The sequence below is a fragment of the Pyxicephalus adspersus genome, chromosome 2, assembly GCF_032062135.1.
Source record: "Pyxicephalus adspersus chromosome 2, UCB_Pads_2.0, whole genome shotgun sequence".
Taxonomy (NCBI): domain Eukaryota; kingdom Metazoa; phylum Chordata; class Amphibia; order Anura; family Pyxicephalidae; genus Pyxicephalus; species Pyxicephalus adspersus.
In genome coordinates, this window is record NC_092859.1 from 159014416 (window position 1) to 159039123 (window position 24708).

Below are 24708 nucleotides of genomic sequence, written 5' to 3' on the forward strand. Positions count from 1 at the left end.
GTATTTATATAACCATATGAGTCATATCAGGAATTGATAAAAGCTTCAAATCTGTAGAATGGAAAAAGGTTCTGAAACATGCAAACACAATCGGCTTCATTTATAAAACTGGAGGAAAGGAAAGTGGAGATTTCATTGCAGTCGGTTAGGCGTTGTCTTTACTTTACCAGACATAAAAATATCTAAATCCAAAAACAAAATGTTCACGTACAGAAGTTTTCTAGTCCTTGGATGTTTCCTGCAGCGGATACACTGACCATGAAATTCCTGTATATTATCATCATGTCTTATCACTATTCTACATATTGCTAGGAATTAATAACAGCGCCTTGGCCTTGTATAGAAGGTGAGAATTGTTGGGGAGCACCCAGAGGAAGTGTAGGTGGATCATTGAATTAAATATGGGGCAGACAAATGAAACCATTGTGAATGGAGATTGCCAGGAGCTGAGAAAGGATAAAGGTGTGGCGGGTGGTGAGAGTTGGGTTTGATGAGTGACGGACCTGGCAGGTGAGGATAGGCGGAGGTCCCGTATTGTCACACCGAATTATCCACCAGGGTAAATCCAGACATTTGCCTGGGGTAGGAAGACGGAGCGCTGCTTATTCCGAATAAACAGATCTGATTAACCCATTATGTATTCGTGGAACCTCTAGTATGTAATGTATGGCAGTGAGAGCAGTGATGTTTTATAAAGGAGAAAAGATTATGGCACGACCCGAATAATGGCACATATACCATGGACCTGATTTATTAAAGCTTTTCAAGACTGAGGAGGATACACTTACATCGGTGAAGCTGGGTGATCCAGAAAACCTGGAATGGATTTCTTCAAAGTCATTTGCTGTTTGCTAGCAAATGTTTTGGACCAGATCCATTCCAGATACGCTGGATCACCCAGCTTCCTCTCCAGTCTTGGAGAACTTTAATAAACCAGGCCCAATCTCTTTAGGTGACCCATATTGGAGCAGCATTATATCCGATGTGTAGGAAAGGTTCTGTGCATTGCTGGTAATACATCAGCATTTCTGTGTATGAGGCGGGAAGCATTGCACATTGCAGCTTATATCAATGACGTGACTACAATTGGGGAAATTATTGGACCTGTTAAAAATTCGTCACCCATAGAACGGGTCTTTGGAGCTTTTGGGGCCGGACAGATGTTAGATTATTGCCTGATATTCCCAAGAGACGGCTCTCCAAATATATCCAATCCTATGGAGAAATAATTTGGAATTAAAGTTCTCCGAAGTTGGCAAACATGAATTTTAGGCCATTTCAGCGGTCTCGCTATAAATGGAGAACGGATTGGAGACCCTAAGCAGCTGGAGATGCCCATTCGAGAGTTCTGATTGGGTCGGAGAATTTTGGATTTTATGTTACAATGCTATTAGAAAAGTCATGGGGGAAACTACGGCCCGTTGAGCTTTTTATCCCGGCTCGTTTGTACACGTAATTTATTTCAGTTCATACAAACGCTCTCCATGCATCTGATATTGGCCCGTCTGTCACATTCTACAACTCACTGGAGGCAAAAAGTTTTCCCATCCCTAATAAAGTCTCAGCACAGAACAAAGGACGTTCATATCGGTCAGAATAAGAATCTTTCTGCTGTCTGATCATTCAGAAACAAAAGTTTCTTTCCTCATATAATGACCAGAATCAATGCCAATAGGAATCAATGTGAACATCTTGTAATATATTTATTATATTTTTATCCTATATATATATTTATATTATTTATTATATTTATATCCTGTATGTACTTATATTATAGGCTCCTAATTACTAATTTCGTATCTATAATAAAGTGATTTTTCCCTTTTATTATCCAGGTGTTTTCCCCGATAAAGCCAGTTTTGCTCTTCATAGTATATTGATTGACCACTACTTGCGCGGAGCTTGGTACCCCACTGGAGGTGCCAGTGAAATCACGTACCACATCGCACCAAACATTGCAAAGGCTGGAGGTGCCGTGCTGTCACGAGCAACCGTGGAAAAGATTCTGCTGAATGGAGACGGACGAGCATGCGGTAAGTGTTATAAGAATATTATAAGTGTTATGTAAAGTGTGTCTATGGTATGGACAATTCCTATTGGCTGACCGGTGGCAGGGACCTTTCAGGATCCAAAACAGGACTTGGCAGCAGTGACACCAAGCACACTCTGCAGCCCTGGACCTGTGGCCCCTCATAGTGAGAAAACCATAGCAAGGGACCCGGATTGCAGACTTCCAAGATATGACCTGAAAAGAATTCCCCCAATATTCGGGACACAACAGGAAGGACAGATTTGTGAAATTGAATTATTCAGCTTCAGTACTTTCTGAGATTCGGATCTGACACAAGAAAACGTCCTGAAATCATTGGAGAGCTTAGCAATGGCGGACACTTCATTTCCTCAGTGATAGTTTCCTATATCAGACCCAAATCCTGGAAAGCTGCAGAATCATTATTATCAGAAATATAAGATAGGGAACATTCAGATATTATTATTATTAATAATAAACAGGATTTATATAGCGCCAACATATTGAGTAGCGATGTACCTTCAATAGGGTTTGCAAATGACAGACAGATACAGACAGTGACACAGGAGGAGGAGAGGATCCTGCCCCGAAGAGCTTACAATCTAAGAGGTGGGGGAAGTATCACACAATAGGAGAGGGATATGGAATGGTGGGAAGTAGTGAGGGTTTAGGAGACAGAAGAAGACGGGTAGGTGAGGGGGGGGGGAGGAGCTATGGGGGATTTGTGTATCAGGTAGGTAGGTAAGCTTTCCCTAAACATGATATTTTTGGTCAACTGCATTTTGTAGCAGATTTATCCAGCTAAGAGAAATAATAATTGCAAGCAAGAAAATTGGTTTTGCTAAGTGAACAGACCGCTTTCTTTTAGTAAATGAACCCCCAGAATCTCTGCCCCGATTCATCATATCTCCTTCATATTAAAAATTGCTGCAAATACAAGTAAAAACAAACAGGTGATCCCGGCAGAAATCGGCGTGATCTTAGTGTGAGCCGATAAGGATTCAGAGAGGGGATTATCAGTGTTCTGTAGTTCACCACACTTCCTGTCCTAGGGTGACAACACCGCTCCTCATTCATTCAGTAAGGAGAGTGTTGTCACGCTAGCAGGAAGTGTTACTGGAGAAGACTAATGCAGCCACCATATTGAAGGACCAGCAGGCTGCGATATATCTGTTTTCTTGGGTTTGGATACACTTTTGGCATCCCCGGTCCTAATTGCTGTCATTCTTTGCAGGTGTCACTGTCCGAGGGAAAGGTTTGGATCCCGTCAATATTTTCGCTCCGATTATTATTTCCGATGCTGGAATTTACAATACGTACGAGAAACTTCTTCCTCCTGAGGCCAGATCTCTCCCAGGTGGGTGCAGTCTGTGTGCTACAAATATAAAGTCTGAATATAAAGCACGGAACTCATCAGAGCCTCGTAGTGTATGGGGCGAGGAGGTATTGTAGTAAGTACACCCTGAGGATTTCTTGTAAGGGTTTTGCATGGCCGCCCACCAACGTCTGACATCTAATATATGAATAATCTCTTCAAGGCTTCTTTTAAAGGATGCAGAATTCATAGTTGGTCCAATGACTTCCCAGCCTTTGAAACAACATAGGAAACCCCAAAGCATACCATTTCCACCACCATGTTTCACAGTTGGTGTGAGGTTTTACGAAAATGCTGCCTTTGATTATAGTAACAGTAGAAATGTTTGGCCAAACAACTAATTTATCAGTTCACCAGAACCTGGGCCATCACCTACAACTTCCATGCCAAACTGTACAATTAGGGGGGTAACTTGTTCATGGCAACCAGAATACTTGATTGCTGTGATAATTGGCCCCTGGCTGGCTACCATGTGCAACATGTCTGCATTTGCCCCAATTGCATATAGTAAGGCTGTTTGATAGAGTCATTATTTATTTCAAATTAAATTAATTATTGCATGGCAGTGACCCCCGCCAGGCCCCAGTGAAATCTAATATTCTGTAAATGCAAAAGATATTTGTACTCCTGCTCCAGATCTGTGCAGTCATCCGGGGTGACACTTTTCATGCAGGAGCTTCCTGTGATAAGGACTGGTCTTTAGATATTAATAAGACCTCCAGGGTGGCTGGTCTTGTATCCGCCCCCTTCTTGCAAATCTCTGCAAGCAGCCTATAGTAGGAGGGGGTGGGGGGTGGTTGGGGCCCCTCCAACAGCTCTGCTTATTGCACAGAAAAGTCACCATGACCTTTACACGGTAATAGCTGGCTTTGCAGGGGCATTTGGTGCACACAGAGTAGATTTATATCCTTTATGGCTATTGAAGAATTTTATTTTTATTCAGTTTTATGCTTAACCATAATATGACCAGGAACATGAGACCTGAAGAAATATAAAGTTAGCCTGGTATATGGATGACTTTCTTATTAATCATTAATCCCGTCTCTGCATGGCCTCAGAGTAGTAAAACATTAACCAGGAGGTTTCCAGACCCGGACTTTTATATATTAATATTGTAGCCTTCAGTAGTTTGTTTCTGGGGTTTTGTTTTTCTATTACATAGGTGATCCAAATAAACTCATATATAGACCTATAGGGCCAGAGCCCAGCCTTGTCGGCAGATATGCGGGCACTGAAGAGGGGAAGGGAAATAATCAGTGGGGGTTACATTTCCTGGGCACTCTCTGTGCCAGCAGCAGGGGTGCCTTGCAGAACCAGCACCCCCTGCCCCTTCATAATAAACCGGCACCCCCTGCCCCTCCATAATAAACCAGCACCCCTGCCCCTTCATAATAAACCGGCACCCCCTGCCCCTCCATAATAAACCGGCACCCCCTGCCCCTCCATAATAAACCAGCACCCCTGCCCCTTCATAATAAACCGGCACCCCCTGCCCCTCCATAATAAACCGGCACCCCCTGCCCCTCCGTAATAAACCGGCACCACTGCCCCTTCATAATAAACCAGCACCCCCCGCCCCTCCATAGGAACAATAAACCACAATGCTCAAGTAAACCAAATGAGCATACTTTGGAAAAATATTCTTTGAATGATGGTGGTTGTATTAGATGTGCAATTTTATCTCCTATTTCATGTATAAAAGTTTCTGAAATGTCCTTGAAATAATCGCTGAGCAACATTGAGCTCTATTTATAAATCATTCCCCAGCCAATTCCTCTGAAATTCAGGGTCAGATCTCTCTACAGGTCTCCTATTAAAACAATGACTCGTCCTGCCACCTAGTGGCCAATAATCATAAGTACACAGCTGTCACAATAGGATGTAAATGAACTAAATTAATTTTAAGAACAAATTAAAAAGAGAAATAATTATAAATCGAGCCCATTTATTGGTCTTTATTGACCACCAGGTTATTTTTCTCTGTTTTATAATAGAGAATTTCTGATGAAATGACTCACCAATGTTTATCATATAGGGGACCTTCTATCATCAGAAACCTTTGATCGCTGTGCCCGTATTTTATTATCCTTCATGGAGACTGAGACTTTGTCATCGGTAGAAACAACTTGGTGGTTATGTTGTTCTTGTTGGATTTTGATATGTTTGAGCTCAGGAAATGCACACCATGTGTATACAGCCAGAACATGAAATCTGCTGCCTGATATTGTGTAGGATAGAAATATATAATAATTGTTTTATCCCCTTAGGTTTATGTAAGGGGACTCTACAAAATAATTCATATTTACTGTGATAAAAGGATCGCAGCAGATTTATTCCAATATTTATTTATATTTGTTCCAGCTAACCTTGACAGATCTAGTCCAGGATTCGAAACATTTGCCAGCCAGGTTTGCTGGATCACCCAGGTTCACTGATGACAGTGTATCATCTCCAGCCTTGGAGTCAGGGCCATTGTATGCACATGGAAATAATTACCCAGCTAACTTACACTCGCCCCCTTTCTAAAGCATTGAATAAATGGTCCTCAGTATTTTTATTATATTAGAGACAGATTCCTGCTTGGACAACTTGGCCAGCAGGCAGCCATCTTGTTACCCACATATGCCCCAAAATAAGCCTCCCCCATCACCTAGCCACCATTGCTGGCTGGCACTGGGGTAGAAGTAACATTGGAGGGGAAGGAGAAGCAATGCAACCTCCGAGCACAGATCCACATGGGCATTATTCACACCGGAGTGCCACTAATATTCATTTAAAGTAGGGAGGGGGCAGCCAAATCTCCTAACTTTTGCCGATAGGAGGGGGGGGGGTATATTTTAGCTGCCACCGATCATAATAAATGAACGTCAAGCAATGATTGGTAGAACCCACAGGTTCCTTTATTTCATATCTACAATTTCTTTATAAAAGTTTTTAAGAAATGAGTTTGTTAGGAGGCCGGATGAAGGTTTAGTGCAAAGCAATAGTTTTTATTTAGTACATTTTTATAGAAATGGACAATGGATATGGAAGTCGAGAATTAGGGACTTGCTTCTGATTTATTCCTTTAAATTGGGGACTTGGGAGATGCAGGCAACCATTAGGAACTCCGGCCAATCAGAACGGCTTCCTGGGCTACGTTAGACAAACTTGGTGTAAAACAAAAGAAAAAAGATTTTGCTTTAAACATAATATTATTAATCAGGATTTTTATAGCGCCAACATATTACGCAGTGCTGTACAATAAATAGGGGTTACAAATGACAGATACAGACAGTGACACAGGAGAAGGGGAGGACCCTGTCCCGAAGCTTACAATCTAGGACGGCCAATAGTATGGGAATGGGATGGACAGAATTGTCATGAGACTCGCATTGATCCCTACTAACGCTCCTTCATATTCCTCCATAGAGATCCAGTCCCAGCTGAATATGGTGAAACATGGCGCCGGGGGCTTCAGCCTTTTCATTGGCATTCGGGGTTCCAATGAAGACGTCAACCTTCCCGCCTCTAATTACATCTACCTCCCAAACAACGATTTAGCTGCCACCGATCATAATAAATGAACGTCAAGCAATGATTGGTAGAACCCACAGGTTCCTTTATTTCATATCTACAATTTCTTTATAAAAGAAATGAGTTTGTTAGGAGGCCGGATGAAGGTTTAGTGCAAATCAATAGTTAGTACATTTTTATAGAAATGGACAATGGATATGGAAGTCGAGAAATAGGGACTTGCTTCGGATTTATTCCTTCAAATTGGGGACTTGGGAGATGCAGGCAACCATTAGGAACTCCGGCCAATCAGAACGGCTTCCTGGGCCACGTTAGACAAACTTGGTGTAAAACAATAGAAAAAAGATTTTGCTTTAAACATAATATTATTAATAATCAGGATTTTTATAGCGCCAACATATTATGCAGCGCTGTACAATAAATAGGGGTTACAAATGAGAGACAGATACAGATACAAGAGGAGGGGAGGACCCTGCCCCGAAGAGCTTACACTCTAGGACAGCCAATAATATGGGAATGGGATGGACAGAATTGTCATGAGACTCGCATTGATCCCTACTAACGCTCCTTCATTTTCCTCCATAGAGATTCAGTCCCAGCTGAATATGGTGAAACACGGCGCCGGGGGCTTCAGCCTTTTCATTGGCATTCGGGGTTCCAATGAAGACGTCAACCTTCCCGCCTCTAATTACATCTACCTTTACAAATTTAGTTGAGGTCAGCGATATTTATGTACAGCAATGGAGGCGTATATACAAATGGCACGATATACATTGGCAAAGAGGGAGGTGGTTCTGGTTCTGACCCTGTTCCAGCCCTCTTGCTGCCTTCTTGTGTATCTGAACTTTTCATTATAATTTTTGGGGTGACCCCAGGGCATAGGTGGGTTCTCTGCATTCTTGTCTCATCCTGAGGAAGCCGAGTCTGCGAAACGCGTCGGGAGTACATGACTGAGACTGAACAATTATAATGTCATATCGTTGTGGACCGATTGGTTTCAAATGTCTTTGTCTGTAAAATCTGTTTTAAAGTTGATATGTTATATTGGTAGTAAACCAATCAATGTTTTGCTGGCATTTTTTAAACTAATTCAAAAGGTGTATGATGCCTGAAAAGTCCCGATTGTCTTTAAATATAGTTACATATTAGGTTAGGTTAAAAAAAGACGTAAGTCCATCAAGTTCCACCACTAAGGAAATAAACTCCAGATATAAAACCCTATGGACATAGCCGATCCACCCCGGGTTCAATTTGCTCCAACAGGGGAAAAAGTTTAGGTGGGTAACTACAAGTTCCACCTAAATGCCATGCCATGCCACGTGCTGTGCGTCTTTTTCTAAATGCCCCAGCACCGTGTCTTGTCCGCCATTCCAAACAGCGGGCAGGCCTATGGAAGGGTCAATGGTCAACTCGTAGTCTCCCGGCACTGCTAGAATGCAGGTTTGGGGTTCCTGGAAAAACTTCACTAGCACTCTAAGCATTGCCCATGATACCACAAATGATAGGAAGCACAAGTGGCAAATGACTGGAAGCGGCTGGGTGAGGGGCAGATCAGGAGGAGAGGGCATGATGCCAATTAATGGGTAGATGCTAAAAGAATTTCATCCACAAGCAATCACGTTTTCCTGACCCAGCTTACATCATCTAAATGCCCCCACACATGGTAACCCTCCATGTACAGGGTATAATCCTCTATATTTTATCTTTTATACTTCTTTTCAATACAGGGAGAAAGACTTTTTTGACGTTTCTGCAGAAGACGCTCCAAATTGCATTCCAATGTTGTATATTTCTTCTCCTTCTGCAAAAGATCCCACCCATGAGGAACGCTGCCCAGGTAAAATGACATTCTTTGTGGATGATATTGGTATTATTATATTATTATATATATATTATAAAACTGTATGGTAAATATCTTGTGCTCTGTATCCGGTGGGCAGAAAATGCCCAATACTGCCTACCTTGCTACCGCCCGCTCTGCACATAACATATTTGTGGATTTCTAGCTCTAACCTGGCTGGCTATTATGTATAAAAGTTTTTTATTGTTTCCCCTGATTGGCTGATAAAATAAATAAAGTAAAAGAGCCCCCCTGGCTACTTATACATTCTGCAGCCAATGGCAGCCGTGGCCCTGCAGATACTTGTGGTGGGGAAGCCATGAGCTCATCCCAATTCCATTCAATATGTTTGTTTTCTAACGTAATGATCAAACCATTTATCCAACTTATGTATGATCGGAGATAAGAATGGGTCATGCTGGGAAATGGCCCCAAATATTATTAGCACCCCAAAGCACAGAGCTGGATGAAAGTTTCTTTGTAAAGTTTTGACATGGAGGAGTTGATGCAGCCTTGGATGTGATGTCCACCTAGCTAGAGCTTTGATCCTGCCATTGCTTTATAGATTCACCCCAGTCACATCTCTGAAGATCCGAGAACTTCTTTTACCGTAATAAAGGAAAAGTCTCAAACACACCCAGCAGGCTTGTAGTGGCTTCTTGCATTGGTTGGTACTAAAGCCAATCACATTATAACTTACCTTGCCAGGCATCAGACCCCCCTATCATCATCATAGGAAGATTTTGTCTGGAATCCCTAAAATACGTAACTGCAGCAGCTCCCAAAGCCTTTCTGTTTCAGCTGCCCCCCGGCACAATGTCGCCACTTGCTTGTAGTTTGCTATCCCGTTACTCCCAGCGATCTCCCCGGCCTCTTTTAGCTGGGCGTACCGCCCGGCACTTTTCAGTAAGCACCCGGCTGTTTTCGGGTGCTTTCTGAATAGTTGGGTCACAATACAAGGGGCAGCCATCCGCCTACAGCTTCTTCCCACCCAGCCTAAAATAAATGCTGGGAAGAATACTGGCTCCTGATGGTGGCCCTATAGGAATGGGGGAGGGGTAGCACCAATGTCTGACACTAGCCAAGCTTTGCCGGATCTGTTGGTGTTTTGGCTGGATAAGGGCATCATATTGGGGGCGTTATACCTGCGGCAAGACAAAAATCTCAATTCATGGAGCATTATACAAGGATAACGTCCTTTATTATCCACCATGTGACTATAATTTTCCATTGGACTCAACCAACGATCATTGACGTCTTGGAAGAGACGGACATTATCCTGGTGCTAACATTGTGAATAAAGCTTTAGGGAATTCTCCATTACACTCTATGAAATAATTTCCATTTGATATTCCAGGGAAATCCACGCTGACCGCCCTTTCCTTCACCCGCTACGAGTGGTTTGAGGAATGGAAAAGCAAGAAAGTGCAGAAACGAGGACAGGACTACGAACAAACAAAGAACGCATTCGCGGAGGCCATGCTGGAGACCACCATGCAGATATTCCCACAGATCCGGGACAAGGTGAGGCCAAAATAAGTGACTGAAGAACGAAGTATGAGGAATATAATGCTGGAACAGCGATGTAATAATATAATCAGGGCAAACAATCCAACCTTGGGGGTGCCAATAAAATAGCATTATTTACTGAGCTTTGAGTTGGTGGCTCAGTGGTTAGCACTCCGGCCTTTGCAGCGCTGGCTCCCAGGTTGGAATCTCAGCCAGGACACTATCTGCATGGAGTTTGTAGGTTCTCTTTTCTGTGGGTTTCCTCTGGGTACTCCGGTTTCCTCCCACATTCCAAAAACATGCAGTTAGGTTCATTGGCTTCCCCTTTAGACTGTGATAACTACATATAACTATGGCTGAGCTTTGAGTTGGTGGCTCAGTGGTTAGCACTTCGGCTTTGGCAGCGCTAGGTCCCAGGTTCAATCCCCAGCCAGGACACTATCTGCATGGAGTTTGCAGGTGTCTGCGTGGGTTTCCTCCCTCATCCCAAAAACATGCAGTGAGGTTAATTGGCTTCCCCCTAAAATTGACCTTAGACTGTGATAATGACATATGACTATAGGATTGTGAGCTCCTTTGAGGGACAGCTAGTCACATGACTATGGACTTTGTACAGCGCTGCGTAATATGTCGGCGCTATATAAATACTGTATATTAAAAGTTGGTTTGATTTAGCAAGGTAATCCCTGGCCAGGACCTGGTTGCTGAACTACTTAGCAGGCAGCATTCCAATTGGCTGGTGGCAGTTATTGCCCTGACAACCACCACCCACTGTGTACCTTATCAACTGCCCCATCCAACACCGAGCTGATAACAAGGTAAAGATTCTTCAATGGGTTCATCAGATTTCTGAATGTTGGCTGAAACTTTTCAGGGCCACCATCTGCCTATAAAACTCAATTTGCAAAAATGATAACTTGAAGTGGAATTCTGGGAAAACCTCTAAATGCATCATTAGAATGAATGTGAGATGAATGTTTCACTTTTAGATTTGTAGTTTTTCTCAGTGAGTCTTATGAATGCCGTCTGTATACAACACTACCAGGCAGATGGCGCCACAGTGCTTGGCATGGACAGAATGGCTGTAATACCTGCTGCGTGAATCCCATCTCATGATTTGTACCGGTGAATCCTCACTGATGAATATTTTTATCTTACAGATTGATTGCTATGTTAGTGGTTCTCCTCTGACCAATGATCACTACCTGGGCGCCTCACGGGGAGAATTCTATGGGGTGGAACATGATATTTCCAGGATGAAACCTGAAGTTGTAGCCACCCTGAGACCCAAAACTCCCATAAAGGGACTTTACCTGACAGGTGAGTTGGGGCCCCTGGTTCCCATATTTGTATTTATAGAATTTTTTATACTGATTACTATCAATGGATTCACACCGGTGATCTATCCAGGTGACTCCATTCATTGGCCGCTGTATTTCTTGGCCTCCATTATCGGGAATCAGGAATCCTCTGGTCCTTTATCTCCCGTATCGTTGTGGAGGGATCCGGGTCCATCCTTTACAACATTGCTTCACTTCATTGGGGTTTATACACAGCCCTGTTGGGGTCCTGCCACAGCATTTCCATCAGGTTAAGCTCTGCCTATTGACCACCTTGATTCCATTCTGCCGTAGATTTGCTACCTTGCTTGGCGTCTTTGTCGTGTCACATGATCCAGCTTCGGCTAAGCATTAGCTATCACACTGATGGCCTCACATTTGTCTCTAGAATAGTTTGGTATACAAGGGAGTTCATGGTCACCAAGTTGCCAGGTCCTTTGGCTGCAAAACAAGGCCAAATAATCATCCCCTCCACCACCCTGCTTCACAGTTGGTATGAGGTGTTTGTGCTGATATGCTGTGTTTGGTTATCACCAGATGTGGCGCTGTGCATTATGGTCAGACATCTCCACCTTGGTCTTAATTGGTCCAGAGGACATTGTTCCAGAAACTTTGTGGTTTGTTCAGATTCAGATTTGCAAACCTATGCCGTGCCGCCATGTTCTTTTTATAGGGAAGAAGCTTCCGCCTGGCACCCCTTGCATACAAGCCATATGTATTTAGTCTTTTTCCCATTGTCCTGTCATGAACTTTAACATGTAACATACTAACTGAAGATTGTAGAGTCTGGGATGGAGATCCTGGGGGGCTGAGGGTTTCAGTTTCTCTGAGCATTGCCTGATCTGACAATGGGGTGAATTCGCTGGGACATTCACTTCTGGGAAGATTGACAACGGTGTTGTATGTTCCCTATTTGTGAATATTCTTCCTCACTATAGAATGATGGACTTTTGATTGTTTGGCCTTTTAACCCTTCCCAGATTGATGAGCAGCAACAATTCCTTCTCTGAGATCATTGCTGATGACTTTCCCCCTTGGCATTGTGGTAGCACACACCTGAATGCTGCAGACCAGCAAACTGCCAATAGAGGGCGCCATACTGACTGATCAATGCATCTGATGGGCAGCACCTGGCTGATACTTACCCTCTTCATTCATATGGGAGGGGTAAGGGGGTACTTGCTTTATCACACACAATTTCTGCATCTTTGTTAAATAAATAATGACCCCGTGCCATGTGTTGCCGTTTATCTGAGGTTGGATTTACCTTCTAAGAACCTTTTAGGGGTTTGGGTGATTTTTTTTTGTCCTGATATACAAAACCTTGGAATTGAAGAAGGTGTACTTTTTTTTCACATGTGCAAGCAGGAGTGTAAATTTATTCCCGGGTTCTGGTTGGAGCCGTTTCTGTTGTGTTCGGCCCAATCTCCCACGTGGTCCCTTGAATCTATTGTTGCCAAAAGGTCCACTTGTGTGTGTGTGTAAGGGTTGGAAACTCCGACCGGTCCTCACTTCCCGGTGCTCAGGCTGCGTGCCGGCTTTAGTGTCTGACCCATCCCGGGTGGATTGGATTCCTGTTCTCAGGCGGTGCTTGGTGTTACCCCTAAAGGACTACAAGGCCCAGCAAGCCAGTAAATAAAACCACAGCATTGGAAACGTCTGTGGGCGCATTGTTTGAGCTTTGTGCAAATAGCTCACCAAAGAGGTAAGTACACAGAAACTTACGAGTACGAGGTTTCTCAATCCGAGACAATGGATCGGCCATTTATTTTCTGTGCTATGCAAACATATAATTTGTCTGAAGAGCTCACACTTCTTTCCCTTTTCAGGTCAGGATATCCTCCTCTGTGGATTTGCCGGAGCTCTCAATGGGGCCGTCATTTGCGCTTCGGAAATCCTGGGACGAAATATCTTCTTTGACCTCTTGAAGCTACGACGGCAAATCCTGAATAACACCGCTAAAAAGGCCGACTGATTGCTAATTCACCCAAAAACATGGAAGAATCCTTTCGTCAGGAATCTTTTATTCTTCCATGTTTCAGACACGTGGAGGAGGAAATACGGCAGCACCATAGGGCCACATGTGGGAAATCATTTAATATATTACAGAGCTCATTGGCACTAAGCTGCACTTTTACCCTGATGCCCATGGGGTGCCATGACAAATGCCCAGGGAGGGCACCAAGCTTCTTTGGCCAATTTCTGGAGAGCTGGCCCCATAATACAGAAACCCAACCACTCGCTGCTAACAATCATTAATAAATGGCCTTAAGGACGATGTCCATCTTGGACCCTGAAATGAATTAATTGAGTTATATTTTGTTAGAATTTATAAAATAACATAAATTAATTTGAGATTATAAGGCGACACTTGGTATGCCAATTGTTTTGTAAATTTGTTAAAATGTTTGTTAGATCCTAACTACAATTAAAGATATTTTAGATGAGTTTATGGATCTGATTTTTATGTTTTGCTTCAACTTAAAAAATGGCTTCTAATAATAAAACAAGTAAAAGTGCCCGGAGCAAACATTTTATGGGTCACTTTGGTTTGTGGGCCCCGTATAGAGGACGTCAGTCATGGGGAGGGGGAGGTGGCAGGAGGGGGAGCGGAGAGGACCTGGGGGGGGGGTTCCCGGGCAGCTTCCTTTTCAGAGGGAGAAATCAGCAATACCGACATTTATTATTTGGTTTAATATTTTATTTTAGTTTTTACTGTGATGGTCAAGTCAACATTCACTTTACTGTATAGAGCAAAAAGAGCCGTTACATGCATCACCTACCCCCTCCCCCGATTATATACTACCCCAGTGAATCTTCTGCTGCATTCCTACAACAACAACAAGTATTTATTTGTTCTGCATGTCAATATATGTTGCTGGCATAGACAAACAAAGACAAATTAATTGCAGTAAATAAATAATAATTTGTTGACCAATTAAATGAAATGGTATTGTTTCCCATGATATTATGCACCAGTGTTGTCTAACATGCCCATCTTCCTTATTCCTATAGAAAACTAGCTGGTGGTACATTTGTCCTAAACATTAACTCACCCCATAATGTTTTATATCTTGCTACCAGCAGATGGCACCATTGTCCAATACTCAACTCACCCCAAATGTCATTCCATCAAATCACCAGCAGATGGCACCATTGTCCAAAACCCAACTCACCTAAAATGTCCTTCCATCAAGTCACCAGCAGATGGCACCATTGTCCAATACTTAACTCCCCCCACGTGGCATTCTATCAAATCACCAGCAGATGGCACCATTGTCCTAAACCCAACTCACCTCAAATGTCATTTTATCAGAGCACCAGCAGATGGCACCATTATCCAATATCCAACTCACCTAAAAATGTTCTTCTATCAGAGCACCAGCAGATGGCACTATTGTCCAATATCCTTTAATAACTTTTATGTACCAGTAGATGTAATTACTGTTTTGTAGCTCTTTGCTATAAATGAAAACAAAAATGTTTGGGCAGGATGCTGAAGGATTGAGATGTTATATTACCAACAAAGATCAGGATAGCTAAAGCTATGGTCTACCCCAAAAATGTTCTCATCTCAAAATTTGTATTTGACTAAATCCTCAAGCTGACATAACTTTAGGCTGCTTTTGAAAATACTAAATGTCAGTTTGCCATACCTACTCACCCATAATTTTACAGATCCCTGTGTAAATATAAGGATAAAGTTTTGTGGATCTGTCTTGTGGCAATTTATCATATTTATCCTCCTCTCTAATTTTCCTGGAATTCCTGTTTTTCTAGGAATATTCCTTATAAACAATTTCGGCCCTAAACCAATCTAAGAAAAGTTTTTTGGCAAAACTGGCGAGTGCTGGGGGTGCAGGCCCAGAGGAGCCCAAAGGTGAGCGGATGCCCACTCCCTAATGATTGGCTGCTGCTGATCACCTGAACCGGCAGCCACAACCCCTACAATGCAGCTCAGGTAACCCAGGCTCTAGCAAAGGGAACCCAATGGGCAATGGTGGGGGGAACTTTCCAGGTGCTGCCCTGAGAACACAAAAAGAGACCCCACAAATAGCAAGGCTGGAGCAGCAGAGCTCCAATCCAGGTTCATGCATTGCCAGTTGTCTGCCATGTTTGATCTCGGGGTCATCAAGTTCCTCCTAAAGTTGGGAGGCCAGAAAGTAGTAAAGGTGCAGTAGAGGGTGCAGGGCCCTGGATCATATTCCCATACAGTGACTTCACGTGACATGGGGGGAGAGGCGTTGTCACTATGGGGTCTATAGCTCCTCTCTGCTGCTTGCGTGACCTTAGCGTGTTATAGTCATGATGAGCTTGGCAAGCAGTAAGAAGTAATGGGCTCAGATCACATGATTACTGATAAAGGTGACATTAATGTCCAACAAGGGACCCCATTGGTCAGACTGGCAGCTTCTCTTTCTGCAGGTGACAGGTGAGCCTGCATCAGGCGCCGGGGGCTTCAGCCTTTTCATTGGCATTCGGGGTTCCAATGAAGACGTCAACCTTCCCGCCTCTAATTACATCTACCTCCCAAACAACGACCTGAAGAAACTGTAAGTAAAAGAATCCGAAATATAATGACGATTTCAAGCTACACATCAGGAGGGGGATTTCAGGTTTTATAATTGTTAACTATTTACAAATTTAGTTGAGGTCAGCGATATTTATGTACAGCAATGGAGGCGTATATACAAATGGCACGATATACATTGGCAAAGAGGGAGGTGGTTCTGGTTCTGACCCTGTTCCAGCCCTCTTGCTGCCTTCTTGTGTATCTGGTCTTGTCCCAATTACTTTTGGGGTGACCCCAGGGCATAGGTGGGTTCTCTGCATTCCAGTCTCATCCTGAGGAAGCCGAGTCTGCGAAACGCATCGGGAGTACATGACTGAGACTGAACAATTATAATGTCATATCGTTGTGGATCGATTGGTTTCAAATGTCTTTGTCTGTAAAATCTGTTTTAAAGTTGATATGTTATATTGGTAGTAAACCAATCAATGTTTTGCTGGCATTTTTTAAACTAATTCAAAAGGTGTATGATGCCTGAAAAGTCCCGATTGTCTTTAAATATAGTTACATATTAGGTTAGGTTAAAAAAAGACGTAAGTCCATCAAGTTCCACCACTAAGGAAATAAACTCCAGATATAAAACCCTATGGACATAGCCGATCCACCCCGGGTTCAATTTGCTCCAACAGGGGAAAAAGTTTAGGTGGGTAACTACAAGTTCCACCTAAATGCCATGCCATGCCACGTGCTGTGCGTCTTTTTCTAAATGCCCCAGCACCGTGTCTTGTCCGCCATTCCAAACAGCGGGCAGGCCTATGGAAGGGTCAATGGTCAACTCGTAGTCTCCCGGCACTGCTAGAATGCAGGTTTGGGGTTCCTGGAAAAACTTCACTAGCACTCTAAGCATTGCCCATGATACCACAAATGATAGGAAGCACAAGTGGCAAATGACTGGAAGCGGCTGGGTGAGGGGCAGATCAGGAGGAGAGGGCATGATGCCAATTAATGGGTAGATGCTAAAAGAATTTCATCCACAAGCAATCACGTTTTCCTGACCCAGCTTACATCATCTAAATGCCCCCACACATGGTAACCCTCCATGTACAGGGTATAATCCTCTATATTTTATCTTTTATACTTCTTTTCAATACAGGGAGAAAGACTTTTTTGACGTTTCTGCAGAAGACGCTCCAAATTGCATTCCAATGTTGTATATTTCTTCTCCTTCTGCAAAAGATCCCACCCATGAGGAACGCTGCCCAGGTAAAATGACATTCTTTGTGGATGATATTGGTATTATTATATTATTATATATATATTATAAAACTGTATGGTAAATATCTTGTGCTCTGTATCCGGTGGGCAGAAAATGCCCAATACTGCCTACCTTGCTACCGCCCGCTCTGCACATAACATATTTGTGGATTTCTAGCTCTAACCTGGCTGGCTATTATGTATAAAAGTTTTTTATTGTTTCCCCTGATTGGCTGATAAAATAAATAAAGTAAAAGAGCCCCCCTGGCTACTTATACATTCTGCAGCCAATGGCAGCCGTGGCCCTGCAGATACTTGTGGTGGGGAAGCCATGAGCTCATCCCAATTCCATTCAATATGTTTGTTTTCTAACGTAATGATCAAACCATTTATCCAACTTATGTATGATCGGAGATAAGAATGGGTCATGCTGGGAAATGGCCCCAAATATTATTAGCACCCCAAAGCACAGAGCTGGATGAAAGTTTCTTTGTAAAGTTTTGACATGGAGGAGTTGATGCAGCCTTGGATGTGATGTCCACCTAGCTAGAGCTTTGATCCTGCCATTGCTTTATAGATTCACCCCAGTCACATCTCTGAAGATCCGAGAACTTCTTTTACCGTAATAAAGGAAAAGTCTCAAACACACCCAGCAGGCTTGTAGTGGCTTCTTGCATTGGTTGGTACTAAAGCCAATCACATTATAACTTACCTTGCCAGGCATCAGACCCCCCTATCATCATCATAGGAAGATTTTGTCTGGAATCCCTAAAATACGTAACTGCAGCAGCTCCCAAAGCCTTTCTGTTTCAGCTGCCCCCCGGCACAATGTCGCCACTTGCTTGTAGTTTGCTATCCCGTTACTCCCAGCGATCTCCCCGGCCTCTTTTAGCTGGGCGTACCGCCCGGCACTTTTCAGTAAGCACCCGGCTGTTTTCGGGTGCTTTCTGAATAGTTGGGTCACAATACAAGGGGCAGCCATCCGCCTACAGCTTCTTCCCACCCAGCCTAAAATAAATGCTGGGAAGAATACTGGCTCCTGATGGTGGCCCTATAGGAATGGGGGAGGGGTAGCACCAATGTCTGACACTAGCCAAGCTTTGCCGGATCTGTTGGTGTTTTGGCTGGATAAGGGCATCATATTGGGGGCGTTATACCTGCGGCAAGACAAAAATCTCAATTCATGGAGCATTATACAAGGATAACGTCCTTTATTATCCACCATGTGACTATAATTTTCCATTGGACTCAACCAACGATCATTGACGTCTTGGAAGAGACGGACATTATCCTGGTGCTAACATTGTGAATAAAGCTTTAGGGAATTCTCCATTACACTCTATGAAATAATTTCCATTTGATATTCCAGGGAAATCCACGCTGACCGCCCTTTCCTTCACCCGCTACGAGTGGTTTGAGGAATGGAAAAGCAAGAAAGTGCAGAAACGAGGACAGGACTACGAACAAACAAAGAACGCATTCGCGGAGGCCATGCTGGAGACCACCATGCAGATATTCCCACAGATCCGGGACAAGGTGAGGCCAAAATAAGTGACTGAAGAACGAAGTATGAGGAATATAATGCTGGAACAGCGATGTAATAATATAATCAGGGCAAACAATCCAACCTTGGGGGTGCCAATAAAATAGCATTATTTACTGAGCTTTGAGTTGGTGGCTCAGTGGTTAGCACTCCGGCCTTTGCAGCGCTGGCTCCCAGGTTGGAATCTCAGCCAGGACACTATCTGCATGGAGTTTGTAGGTTCTCTTTTCTGTGGGTTTCCTCTGGGTACTCCGGTTTCCTCCCACATTCCAAAAACATGCAGTTAGGTTCATTGGCTTCCCCTTTAGACTGTGATAACTACATATAACTATGGCTGAGCTTTGAGTTGGTGGCTCAGTGGTTAGCACTTCGGCTTTGGCAGCGCTAGGTCCCAGGTTCAATCCCCAGCCAGGACACTATCTGCATGGAGTTTGCAGGTGTCTGCGTGGGTTTCCTCCCTCATCCCAAAAACATGCAGTGAGGTTAATTGGCTTCCCCCTAAAATTGACCTTAGACTGTGATAATGACATATGACTATTAGATTGTGAGCTCCTTTGAGGGACAGCTAGTCACATGACTATGGACTTTGTACAGCGCTGCGTAATATGTCGGCGCTATATAAATACTGTATATTAAAAGTTGGTTTGATTTAGCAAGGTAATCCCTGGCCAGGACCTGGTTGCTGAACTACTTAGCAGGCAGCATTCCAATTGGCTGGTGGCAGTTATTGCCCTGACAACCACCACCCACTGTGTACCTTATCAACTGCCCCATCCAACACCGAGCTGATAACAAGGTAAAGATTCTTCAATGGGTTCATCAGATTTCTGAATGTTGGCTGAAACTTTTCAGGGCCACCATCTGCCTATAAAACTCAATTTGCAAAAATGATAACTTGAAGTGGAATTCTGGGAAAACCTCTAAATGCATCATTAGAATGAATGTGAGATGAATGTTTCACTTTTAGATTTGTAGTTTTTCTCAGTGAGTCTTATGAATGCCGTCTGTATACAACACTACCAGGCAGATGGCGCCACAGTGCTTGGCATGGACAGAATGGCTGTAATACCTGCTGCGTGAATCCCATCTCATGATTTGTACCGGTGAATCCTCACTGATGAATATTTTTATCTTACAGATTGATTGCTATGTTAGTGGTTCTCCTCTGACCAATGATCACTACCTGGGCGCCTCACGGGGAGAATTCTATGGGGTGGAACATGATATTTCCAGGATGAAACCTGAAGTTGTAGCCACCCTGAGACCCAAAACTCCCATAAAGGGACTTTACCTGACAGGTGAGTTGGGGCCCCTGGTTCCCATATTTGTATTTATAGAATTTTTTATACTGATTACTATCAATGGATTCACACCGGTGATCTATCCAGGTGACTCCATTCATTGGCCGCTGTATTTCTTGGCCTCCATTATCGGGAATCAGGAATCCTCTGGTCCTTTATCTCCCGTATCGTTGTGGAGGGATCCGGGTCCATCCTTTACAACATTGCTTCACTTCATTGGGGTTTATACACAGCCCTGTTGGGGTCCTGCCACAGCATTTCCATCAGGTTAAGCTCTGCCTATTGACCACCTTGATTCCATTCTGCCGTAGATTTGCTACCTTGCTTGGCGTCTTTGTCGTGTCACATGATCCAGCTTCGGCTAAGCATTAGCTATCACACTGATGGCCTCACATTTGTCTCTAGAATAGTTTGGTATACAAGGGAGTTCATGGTCACCAAGTTGCCAGGTCCTTTGGCTGCAAAACAAGGCCAAATAATCATCCCCTCCACCACCCTGCTTCACAGTTGGTATGAGGTGTTTGTGCTGATATGCTGTGTTTGGTTATCACCAGATGTGGCGCTGTGCATTATGGTCAGACATCTCCACCTTGGTCTTAATTGGTCCAGAGGACATTGTTCCAGAAACTTTGTGGTTTGTTCAGATTCAGATTTGCAAACCTATGCCGTGCCGCCATGTTCTTTTTATAGGGAAGAAGCTTCCGCCTGGCACCCCTTGCATACAAGCCATATGTATTTAGTCTTTTTCCCATTGTCCTGTCATGAACTTTAACATGTAACATACTAACTGAAGATTGTAGAGTCTGGGATGGAGATCCTGGGGGGCTGAGGGTTTCAGTTTCTCTGAGCATTGCCTGATCTGACAATGGGGTGAATTCGCTGGGACATTCACTTCTGGGAAGATTGACAACGGTGTTGTATGTTCCCTATTTGTGAATATTCTTCCTCACTATAGAATGATGGACTTTTGATTGTTTGGCCTTTTAACCCTTCCCAGATTGATGAGCAGCAACAATTCCTTCTCTGAGATCATTGCTGATGACTTTCCCCCTTGGCATTGTGGTAGCACACACCTGAATGCTGCAGACCAGCAAACTGCCAATAGAGGGCGCCATACTGACTGATCAATGCATCTGATGGGCAGCACCTGGCTGATACTTACCCTCTTCATTCATATGGGAGGGGTAAGGGGGTACTTGCTTTATCACACACAATTTCTGCATCTTTGTTAAATAAATAATGACCCCGTGCCATGTGTTGCCGTTTATCTGAGGTTGGATTTACCTTCTAAGAACCTTTTAGGGGTTTGGGTGATTTTTTTTTGTCCTGATATACAAAACCTTGGAATTGAAGAAGGTGTACTTTTTTTTCACATGTGCAAGCAGGAGTGTAAATTTATTCCCGGGTTCTGGTTGGAGCCGTTTCTGTTGTGTTCGGCCCAATCTCCCACGTGGTCCCTTGAATCTATTGTTGCCAAAAGGTCCACTTGTGTGTGTGTGTAAGGGTTGGAAACTCCGACCGGTCCTCACTTCCCGGTGCTCAGGCTGCGTGCCGGCTTTAGTGTCTGACCCATCCCGGGTGGATTGGATTCCTGTTCTCAGGCGGTGCTTGGTGTTACCCCTAAAGGACTACAAGGCCCAGCAAGCCAGTAAATAAAACCACAGCATTGGAAACGTCTGTGGGCGCATTGTTTGAGCTTTGTGCAAATAGCTCACCAAAGAGGTAAGTACACAGAAACTTACGAGTACGAGGTTTCTCAATCCGAGACAATGGATCGGCCATTTATTTTCTGTGCTATGCAAACATATAATTTGTCTGAAGAGCTCACACTTCTTTCCCTTTTCAGGTCAGGATATCCTCCTCTGTGGATTTGCCGGAGCTCTCAATGGGGCCGTCATTTGCGCTTCGGAAATCCTGGGACGAAATATCTTTCTTGACCTCTTGAAGCTACGACGGCAAATCCTGAATAACACCGCTAAAAAGGCCGACTGATTGCTAATTCACCCAAAAACATGGAAGAATCCTTTCGTCAGGAATCTTTCACACTTCCATGTTTCGGACACATGGAGGAGGAAATACGGCAGCACCATAGGGCCACATGTGGGAAATCATTTAATATATTACAGAGCTCATTGGCACTAAGCTGCAGTTTTACCCTGATGCCCATGGGGTGCCATGACAAATGCCCAGGGAGGGCACCAAGCTTCTTTGGCCAATTTCTGGAGAGCTGGCCCCATAATACAGAAACCCAACCACTCGCTGCTAACAATCATTAATAAATGGCCTTAAGGACGATGTCCATCTTGGACCCTGAAATGAATGAATTGAGTTATATTTTGTTAGAATTTATAAAATAACATAAATTAATTTGAGATTATAAGGCGACACTTGGTATGCCAATTGTTTTGTAAATTTGTTAAAATGTTTGTTAGATCCTAACTACAATTAAAGATATTTTAGATGAGTTTATGGATCTGATTTTTATGTTTTGCTTCAACTTAAAAAATGGCTTCTAATAATAAAACAAGTAAAAGTGCCCGGAGCAAACATTTTATGGGTCACTTTGGTTTGTGGGCCCCGTATAGAGGACGTCAGTCATGGGGAGGGGGAGGTGGCAGGAGGGGGAGCGGAGAGGACCTGGGGGGGGGGTTCCCGGGCAGCTTCCTTTTCAGAGGGAGAAATCAGCAATACCGACATTTATTATTTGGTTTAATATTTTATTTTAGTTTTTACTGTGATGGTCAAGTCAACATTCACTTTACTGTATAGAGCAAAAAGAGCCGTTACATGCATCACCTACCCCCTCCCCCGATTATATACTACCCCAGTGAATCTTCTGCTGCATTCCTACAACAACAACAAGTATTTATTTGTTCTGCATGTCAATATATGTTGCTGGCATAGACAAACAAAGACAAATTAATTGCAGTAAATAAATAATAATTTGTTGACCAATTAAATGAAATGGTATTGTTTCCCATGATATTATGCACCAGTGTTGTCTAACATGCCCATCTTCCTTATTCCTATAGAAAACTAGCTGGTGGTACATTTGTCCTAAACATTAACTCACCCCATAATGTTTTATATCTTGCTACCAGCAGATGGCACCATTGTCCAATACTCAACTCACCCCAAATGTCATTCCATCAAATCACCAGCAGATGGCACCATTGTCCAAAACCCAACTCACCTAAAATGTCCTTCCATCAAGTCACCAGCAGATGGCACCATTGTCCAATACTTAACTCCCCCCACGTGGCATTCTATCAAATCACCAGCAGATGGCACCATTGTCCTAAACCCAACTCACCTCAAATGTCATTTTATCAGAGCACCAGCAGATGGCACCATTATCCAATATCCAACTCACCTAAAAATGTTCTTCTATCAGAGCACCAGCAGATGGCACTATTGTCCAATATCCTTTAATAACTTTTATGTACCAGTAGATGTAATTACTGTTTTGTAGCTCTTTGCTATAAATGAAAACAAAAATGTTTGGGCAGGATGCTGAAGGATTGAGATGTTATATTACCAACAAAGATCAGGATAGCTAAAGCTATGGTCTACCCCAAAAATGTTCTCATCTCAAAATTTGTATTTGACTAAATCCTCAAGCTGACATAACTTTAGGCTGCTTTTGAAAATACTAAATGTCAGTTTGCCATACCTACTCACCCATAATTTTACAGATCCCTGTGTAAATATAAGGATAAAGTTTTGTGGATCTGTCTTGTGGCAATTTATCATATTTATCCTCCTCTCTAATTTTCCTGGAATTCCTGTTTTTCTAGGAATATTCCTTATAAACAATTTCGGCCCTAAACCAATCTAAGAAAAGTTTTTTGGCAAAACTGGCGAGTGCTGGGGGTGCAGGCCCAGAGGAGCCCAAAGGTGAGCGGATGCCCACTCCCTAATGATTGGCTGCTGCTGATCACCTGAACCGGCAGCCACAACCCCTACAATGCAGCTCAGGTAACCCAGGCTCTAGCAAAGGGAACCCAATGGGCAATGGTGGGGGGAACTTTCCAGGTGCTGCCCTGAGAACACAAAAAGAGACCCCACAAATAGCAAGGCTGGAGCAGCAGAGCTCCAATCCAGGTTCATGCATTGCCAGTTGTCTGCCATGTTTGATCTCGGGGTCATCAAGTTCCTCCTAAAGTTGGGAGGCCAGAAAGTAGTAAAGGTGCAGTAGAGGGTGCAGGGCCCTGGATCATATTCCCATACAGTGACTTCACGTGACATGGGGGGAGAGGCGTTGTCACTATGGGGTCTATAGCTCCTCTCTGCTGCTTGCATGACCTTAGCGTGTTATAGTCATGATGAGCTTGGCAAGCAGTAAGAAGTAATGGGCTCAGATCACATGATTACTGATAAAGGTGACATTAATGTCCAACAAGGGACCCCATTGGTCAGACTGGCAGCTTCTCTTTCTGCAGGTGACAGGTGAGCCTGCATCAATGGCTGTGAATTTGGACTTTTTTGGTT

The 24708-nt window shown here is 43.5% G+C and overlaps 2 protein-coding genes across 2 annotated transcripts in view; both read left to right on the forward strand.

The window, feature by feature from the left end:
• Window positions 1–14056, forward strand: part of LOC140324783 (all-trans-retinol 13,14-reductase-like) — a 21213-nt gene extending 7157 nt beyond the window's left edge. Inside the window, exons 5-11 of the mRNA XM_072402892.1 lie at window positions 1836–2033; window positions 3264–3386; window positions 6816–6947; window positions 8641–8757; window positions 10118–10284; window positions 11430–11589; window positions 13439–14056. Coding sequence (XP_072258993.1) covers window positions 1836–2033; window positions 3264–3386; window positions 6816–6947; window positions 8641–8757; window positions 10118–10284; window positions 11430–11589; window positions 13439–13584 — 1043 coding nt within the window. The 3' untranslated portion in view covers window positions 13585–14056. The remainder of the gene's footprint in view (window positions 1–1835; window positions 2034–3263; window positions 3387–6815; window positions 6948–8640; window positions 8758–10117; window positions 10285–11429; window positions 11590–13438) is intronic.
• A 1927-nt stretch (window positions 14057–15983) lies between these two features.
• Window positions 15984–22681, forward strand: LOC140322602 (all-trans-retinol 13,14-reductase-like). Its single transcript, XM_072399152.1, has 5 exons — window positions 15984–16162; window positions 17273–17382; window positions 18743–18909; window positions 20055–20214; window positions 22064–22681. Exons 1-5 carry the CDS (start codon window positions 15984–15986, stop codon window positions 22207–22209), a joined length of 762 nt encoding a protein of 253 aa, XP_072255253.1. The 3' UTR covers window positions 22210–22681.
• Window positions 22682–24708: the final 2027 nt, after the last annotated feature.